The following is an 8,207-nucleotide window of genomic DNA, read 5'->3' as shown; positions in this document are numbered from 1 at the left end:
GCCTGGGTGGCTCAGTTGGTTAAGCGACTGCCTTCGGCTCAGGTCATGATCCTGGAGTCCCGGGATCGAGTCCCGCATCGGGCTCCCTGCTCGGCAGGGAGTCTGCTTCTCCCTCTGACCCTCCTCCCTCTCATGCTCTCTGTCTCTCATTCTCTCTCTCTCAAATAAATAAATAAAATCTTTAAAAAATATATATATAAATTCTTATTCTGCCCCAGGGCATCATTAGCAGGAGGCTCTAAATACCTGGGTCATCACTAACTATTAATGTTTTTTAAAGGTCTACAGGGCACATGGCTCATACCGGACTCACATCAGGTGAGGGAACAAAATGAGAAGTAGGATCAATGTCCATAAATAAAAACCCATATCACCATCCTCTTCATAGCTAAATGGTCAAAAACGTTGGGGATATTAAGGTTTTTCTTTTTTTTTTGTTTTATTTCCCTGTTTTCTTAATTCAGCCAGACAAAGCAGATTTGGAGCCCGCCCTCTGCACGAGAGACACCATATATACATTTCTTTTATATCATTTGGTGAAAGAGGGTTTGCCGAGTTAGCCTTTGAAAACCGCCTCACTGGCCGGCTGTCCGCCAGCTCGCCACGCGTGGGCCCCCTCCAGCTGCCCAGGATATAGCCTGGCTCCATCCTTCTCCCCTCCCGGTCCTCCACCTCTCCTGCTTCCCCGCCTCCCCCTCCTCCCTGACTCTCACCTTGTCTACAGGGTGGGCAGAGAAAGAGAAAGGGATGAACGTTAAACCTGAAAAAAAATTTTTGTTAGTAGTCCTTTTGTGGAATTAAAGTGCCTCTTTTAAATAAGTCAGGCAGAGAAAGATAAATATCATCTAATTTCACTCATATGTGGAATTTAAGAAACAAAACAGATGAACACAGAGGAAGGGAAGGAAAAATAAAATAAGAGAAAAACAGAGAGGGAGACAAACCATAAGAGACTCTCAACTCTAGGGAACAAACTGAGGGTGGCTGGAGGGGAGGTCAGTGGGGGATGGGGTAATTGGGTGAAGGGCATTAAGGAGGGCACGTGATGTGATGAACACTGGGTGTTATATGCGACTGGTGAATCACTAAATTCTACCCCTGAAACTAATAATACATTATATGTTAACTAACTTGAATTTAAATAAAACTAAAAAAAAAATAAGAAATAAGAAATAAAAAAAGAATATCCTTAGAGATATAAAAAGACAAAGTGCCTCTTTTATCTCACTGTAATCCAGAAATACTCGAACTTTGAATAATGACAGAACATTCGGTACATTCAGCACACAGGGAGAGTCAATTAGCAGGGCACATGAGCAGTGATAAACATCAGGGCGTGTGGGAAAGCCACCCAAGGACTCTGGTCTGATACATCCGGTAATGGCGGGCCCCTCTGCTCTCCTCCAGTTGCGAATTGAATGTGATTCCTTCCTTTGACACACGATTAAACCTCTTATGTTGCAGGCGAATAATAAGAAGGGAATCTGGTTAATCTCTCAAACACCTGGCTGCATGAGACGGGCAAAGTGAGCCTCCACCTAGCAGCTACCTGCCAGATGCCTTCTCGCAATAGGATCACTGCAACTATGAAGACGCAGTGAGGTGGAGGGGGTAAGTTGATAAGTTATTTTTCCGAAGGCGGCAGCATCGGGAGCCTGACAGGTTGGAACACTTCTTACCAGCTCTCCAGGAGCTCTGGAACTTTCAGCATTTTGCAGTGTTGAGGGGAGACAAGCTAAGGCCCAGAGAGCTGATGAGCTGGGACCACCATCCTCGAGGTGGGCAGGGCTGGTGCTGGCCTGAGCGCAGTGCCTGGATGCCCCGGCCAGGCCTTTTTCCACACACTGCCCCGAGGTATCCCGAGAAGAGTCTGGGGCCAGGGTGAGTCATGTGAGGAACATGTGGGACAGGAGGGGTGAAGAACCAAATCACAGGAAAAGGCTTAGGAAATTGAAAGCTGTTTTGCCTATTGATGCCACATTGAACAGGATAAGGGCTTGCCATTCCCTGGGGGTGAATCCTCTAATGGCCTTGTGGGTAGGAGGCTTCTGGACTTGGCTTTGGGGGAGGGGGCTGTGCCAGGGCCAAGGGGGTGAGTGTGATGGAGAGAACTGATTTACAAACCCTTCTCTGGCTAAGAACAGGTTAGATGGGGCTGTCAGGTGTGAGGAGGGGGCTCCAGGAAGAAAGTCCAAAATGGACCCAGAATGAGCCAGGAAGAGGAAGGAGGTGAGGGGCTGTCAACAACAAGTTTTTGAAAGAGCTGCCAAGAGACTGCACTGGGGAATCCCCAAGCAGAAAGCAAAGCAAGGTCCCGAGTAACTGGCCAAAGGGCTCTTGTTCCTTCTGGGAGGTGGAGAATAAATAATGTTTGTGCTTCCCCAGTTTGCAAACACTACCCCACACCTGTCACACCCTGAGCACACTTTCTCCCCCAGAAAGTCACTTACAAAACTGAATTTTTTTCCTGCTACAGAATTTTCCATACTTATTACTAAGATTAATGAGATTCATCTCTGGTTCCCACAGCAGTTAGAACTGAGATGGCTTGAGATTATCATATCTTGGTGGGTTAGTGAAAATCGATGCATTCTGGGGAAATACCGTGTATGTAACACACGCCGACATTCTACCGAGGTGCTTTCTTTCTACCCAGAAGGGCAAACATGCTTTCCATAGCAGGCACAGCAAGACTGCATGTGAATGTGTGTGTTCGGGAGTGTGAGTGTGTGTGAGTGTGAGTGTGTGTTTACAAGCAGATAGAGGAAGCCATATAGGCTTACCTGCATTCACAGGTACACTGAGGACAATTCCAACAGACATCAGAGTGGGATACGTAACGGCGATTCCAAAATTTAATACAATATTGAATGCTGAAATAAAGAACAGAAGAAGGGTATTATTGGTTACTGGCCCTGGCCTTGGTATCCTCCCTGGTCTGTCCCACCCCAGCTTCTCCGGTGAGGCTGGAGTCATGGGAGTTACTACTCAGTGAGCGTGGGTGGGGATTAGGGACAAATATCCTGATTAATCAGCTTTCCTCCCTTCCCCGAGCTTTGAAGAAGAGCAAAGAAATTCAGAAAAGGTCATCAGTGAGAAGGCTCTGGAAAAAAGGACTGGGACCATCCGACTCATCCGACTAACTTTGCTTTTCTTTGTCGCCGACAGTGATTCTGGGATGAGGACGGCCAGGTGCTTTGGGTTATGCATTTTGAGATGGAAACTGGGTGAGGCCCGTCCTTCGCTACTTTCCTGCGTAGGACCAGCCTTCTCCCAAGTAATGGTGGTGATGATATTCATCGTAATGATAACTGAGACAACGTGTTGGACACTGACTCACATCGGACAATGTTCTAAGAACTCTGCGTTCATTAACTGGCCAGCTCCCTCCAGGGCCTGTGAGGAATGTTCTGTTATCAGGAGGTCACACACAGCACTATTTGGAGCAGCGGTGACCGTGCCTACTATGGCCATGCTGGTGGTTCTGGAATTAGAATCCAGTGTCGTCATTACAAAGGCTTCACTTGGAGAGACACCAGGGTCTCGAAAAGCACTGGGAACTTAAGGATAACCATAGAAGGCTTCTCTTCTTTCGGGCATGGGTTTCTAGATGCCCCTGGAGCTGCCCAGGTCCTGCTCATCAGTCGTTGCTTCTGACAGGGGTATTCTGACCGAGGTGGGGGGTCGCCACTTACTCAATAAGAGGACTGAAAATCCACAAAGGTTTCCCCATGGAATGTCATCGAAAGAGCTCCAGTATTCCACTTTGGTAAAGTAGAGGATGACGGGAATACAGGTGATGAAGAGGATGTTAAACACACCCAAAATGGACAAAAATAAGGCGGCTTCTCCGAACTTAGCACTGCCCAGGAGGAGCTTGAACAGAACCTGCCGGAGAAAGCAGAGGAGGGTGGGTGAATGCTTGCCTCAGTCGCCATCTTGCCTCAGGGGCAGTGGGTGCACCTGACGGAGGCTGGGCCGGAGGGCAGGACGGCAGCCAGGTGACAGGCAAATCAAGGTGACAGGCAAATCCGACCTCACTAGGCCTTCAGGGAAAGGGGGCTGGGGTCTGCCCTAGGCACGCTTGTACGAATACCCAAATCTCAGCAGCGCCACAATGGAGAGCTACGGATCTCAGGCATCATGGAGGGCATCTCCGGGAGTCATGGCTTTTCATGCTAGGCTTGATTTGTCTGTGTTGTACTCGTGACACCACACCCCAGCTTCAGAGAGTCCGAAGATGGGGAAGCCACAGAAATTAGAAATAGCTGCCACGGGGACACATTCCTCTTGGGGACTTCTGCCTTTCTACAACACAGCCTGCCCCCAGGACAAAGAGCTTTGGCTGCGAAGGCATTTTCTATAAATCGAAGGTAGAGGGATTCTAACACTCAGAGCTCATCTCTGCTCCATCCCACCCGCCCTCTTCCAGAAACTATTTTTAGTGGTATGTACCCCACTTTGATTTCTTGCACCTGTCCTTGTTTGTATGTATTTGAGGGGTGTGAGGCGCAGGAGGAGAGGGACAGACGTGCCTGGAGTGGCCGGGAAGCCGGGATGACAGAGGCAGCCGCCTCCGTGTTCCAGTGAACTATCCACAACCAGTGAACGGATCTGAGTCCAGCTTGAGTCTCTGCATTGTTGTGCTTCCTACTTTGCCTGCCTCCTCCTTTTTCAGCCACTTCACAAATCTTTCAGGTATTTCTGGGCATTTGTGCAGGAAGCATAAGAAGAGAAATAAATTGCTTTCAGCCTTCCACCCACCGGCCCCTCTGGATAAACATCAGGCAGTGGAGGAGATAGGAAAGGGGAGTCGAAATCAGAAATTTGTGTTCATTGTGGATTGCATTTCCATATGCGCTCTGCTTCCCATTAGCACGCAGCTAACTGAGTCCAGCAGAGTTGGCCTGGTCCCGTTTTCTGCATTTGAATAGTGGCTTTGAAGTCTCAGAGTGGTGCGGGGCTATCACATCCTCTTGGGGAGATGCATCCCAGAGCAGGTAGATGGTATGTGTGCCTCTCTCTGTGGGCAGTGAGTGTGGGGAGCTGATGAAGGACGGGAAGGTACAGTCATTTCTCGTTCCAAAACCACAAAATGTGTTACACACAGAGCTGGAAAAAAAAAAAGTGCCTTTTCTTCTAACTCTCTACCGTACTTTAATTTTCCTCTGTCCTACTGCCTGGATCCAGGAAGGGCCATAAGTCTCAAAGCTAAAACCTCATTCCTCACTGAATCCTCCAGGTCAGGTTCCCAACTTGGAGGCCAGAGAAAATCTGCAGTCTTCACTATGGAAGAGAGGAAGCAAGGGAAGGAGGAAGGAGAGCAGCCAGGAGCCATGAGGGGGTGGAGGAGCAGAGGGTGGGGAACACACATGGCTTCATCCAGCCCCGCAGCTGGGACATGCTTTCTAGGGCTTCCCCACATTTTGTCAAAAATATGTTATAATCCCCGTATCACAGGAGTTGGGTTTTTATTTATTGCTATGGGCAATGCTTAAAATGCATATGGATTCACGTTGAGTACCAGTAGCTGCAAAAAACCATGCAATGAAAGATCTCAATGAAGAGGTTGCACAAGATATTTAAATCTTCGTGTCAAACCTGGTGGGAAGTCATCTCCCCAAACGCTGAGCCAGGCCCTCAGGGGCCCTGGTCCTTCTCCAGTCCTTGCCAACCAATGAAGTCATCTGACTGAGGCTGGGCCCATCCACTGTTGCACCTATTTTATGCCCAATGCTGCAAAGAGATCTGGACGGAAAGGTCTAGAGAGCCAAAGCCAAGAGCGGGTGCATGCCTCCCTCATCCCTGCAAGTCTGTCTGCACACTGAAAACAGCTGCTCGTCTTAAAGCACAGGTACCATCAAAGATGCCCCAAAGGTAACGGGCCGACCACACTGAGGCCTGCTCTTCTCTCAGAGAGCTTACTCCCCGTATGCTTACCTTGTAGAGGGCAGACATGGACGCAGAGCCCACCACCAGCGCTATGCCGATGACAGAGTGGCTGTGGAAGCCATCGGCATAGGTCATCATCACGATCCCAGCAATGGCGAGAATGGCGGCCACAATCTGCACAGAAGGGAGAAACCAGTGGTGAGGGTGGTGGTGGGGAGTCTGATGGGCCTCCGAAGGGCCAACGAGGCAGAAATGCTCATGAGCGTTCTCATGCGAGGGAAGAGTGGTGTCTCCTTCCCAGTTCTCTGAAGAACAAACGAAATTCCTGTTCTTGCTTAGGAAAGCTTAGCATGATCGAACCCCCTGGAAGAGTTGGCGGCAAGGAGATGTGCCGTGGCTCAGCATCACGTGGTGGCCCATCCCTGTGGTGCTTGGAGACCGCACAGGAGACGGTCATAATGCCAACAGCAGGGGATCTGGCCCTGACGAGGTCTGGTAGACTGCCCCTGGAAATGACCCCAGTTCCCGCCCAACCTTCTGAAAGCACCTCATGTCATCTTGCTCTTAGGTACGTGGTATCTCAACAGAGAGGGCACAGATGTTGGCCCCATTTAACACGCCAGCGGTAGGGTCTTCTGAAAGAGTGAGTGTCATGTGCCAAAGGGCCCCAGTGTCCTACCCCTGGGGGCGCCGTGCCTTTCCTTAGCTGCGGAGGGGGCTTCCCTCCACGTCCCTCCTCAATCCTGGGATTGTTCGGACCCAGACTTCTCACGTTGAATGGACGCCTCAGGGAGATGTACACACTTCTGCTGCCACACAAAGTAAAATTGTCCGATTACACAGGGCACTAACTACTTGGGATAACATTTCACGAAGGAGAAATGCATCAGCGCAGAGAGTAAGATGGTTCTAGCCCGAGGTGGTCACGGAGCTACCTACGTGTCGCTGGTGTGAAGTGGGGCTGGGGGTGCTGTAGGCAGAACACATGTTTCCTCTCCTGGATTCACTGAGAGCTTTATCCCTCTTAATGGGTCACTCAAAATTGACCTCAGTTACCGATAACAATCTTAAGTAGCCACCACTGACTGACTAAGTGGTCACGGGATAAGTGTTTTCTTTGTATTTTCTCATTCAATCCTCAAAATAGGCAGATACTATCATCCATTTCATTTTGTAAACATGAAAACTTTGGCTCAGAGAGGTCATGTAACTTGCCCAAAGTCACAGAGCTGGTGTGTGGCTGTGCAGGGAGGCAAAATTTCAGGTCTGTCTGATTGCAAAGTCAGCATTGATCTATAAAACCAGGACAAGTAGGATTCACAGAATTCACCACTGCCAACTATACTCTGAGATTTGAATTGAGGTTTCTTTTGTGGCTTAAGCATAACATTTTCAGGTTAGTGAAAGGTAACATGGTTGAGCCTCACGTAGTGTGAGTTACATACTTCTAGAATATTCCTCGTGCAATATTTTCCTGTAATGCTAAGTCTGCTCATGTAACAACACAGAGGCTCTGGAGAGAGCAGGTGATGGTCGTTTATTAGAGGAGTGCCAGGCAATTGATTGTCTACTTGTCCTTTCTGGCTTAGTAGCTCACTGTTAGGCCTCATTCTACATCACACACTGAATATGTTTCATATGCCAATGCTACCCGTATTGTGTACAACTGTTCACGAAAAGAAAGAAACAGAGATAGTAAGACAATAAGTGACTTTTTCTTCCTTCCAGGAGAAGAAAGGGGTAAGTGACAAGGCAGGCAGAGTTCTGGGCCAGGGGACACACATAATGCAAAGATGCTGCTTGGAACAGGTTGACCTCGCTAGGCCACAGGGAGAGAAATAACTAGAAAAAAGAGGGAGGGATGAAGAGAGCTGAATTTCAGATGATTTGGTGCATCCCCAAAGGCGCTTGAATCTTTCCAAACTTGGGGCTGAAGTTTCAAGGAAATGAAGGAGCCCAAGGGTTGATTTTCTCCTCAAGACGTAGAAGGCTGGTCTCCAGCCTCTTTCTCTGTCTTCTCTACTGATTCAATAATAAAGGGCTGCAAGCTCCCCGTCCCCCTCCCCACTGCCCCGGGGCTGTGCTGTGCAGAAGAGCTGAGGGAAGGGGTTGGTGGGGAAGAGGTAGAGCCCTCCAAGCCACACTTGAGGAGCCCAGGCGCCCGGAGGTCATTGTGAGAGGTGGCACCAGGGGAACTTACCCTCACTCCCATGAAGAGAAATTAAGTAGAAGAGTTGGAATATAAAGCCAAGATAATTTCTTAGCCTTAGCCTGGGGCCCACCCAAAGTGCTGGAGCGAAGCTCATTCTTAATGC

General features: G+C 49.1%; 1 protein-coding gene across 2 annotated transcripts in view; it reads right to left on the bottom strand.

Annotated features, from left to right (window-relative positions):
• Window positions 1-8,207, bottom strand: part of SLC35F3 (solute carrier family 35 member F3) — a 352,895-nt gene that overhangs the window by 2,112 nt on the left and 342,576 nt on the right. For both annotated transcript variants that reach the window (XM_081824293.1, XM_081824294.1), the window contains 3 exons: window positions 5,941-6,066; window positions 3,696-3,888; window positions 2,784-2,873 (listed from right to left, as the gene is read on the bottom strand). In XM_081824293.1, the coding sequence (XP_081680419.1) occupies window positions 2,784-2,873; window positions 3,696-3,888; window positions 5,941-6,066 (409 nt within the window). The remainder of the gene's footprint in view (window positions 1-2,783; window positions 2,874-3,695; window positions 3,889-5,940; window positions 6,067-8,207) is intronic.

Source organism: Leptonychotes weddellii, chromosome 6, assembly GCF_054177405.1.
Source record: "Leptonychotes weddellii isolate Sample4059 chromosome 6, ASM5417740v2, whole genome shotgun sequence".
NCBI classification, from domain to species: Eukaryota; Metazoa; Chordata; class Mammalia; order Carnivora; family Phocidae; genus Leptonychotes; species Leptonychotes weddellii.
The sequence above is the reverse complement of the archived record's forward strand: the minus strand, read 5'-3'. Positions and strand labels throughout refer to the sequence as shown.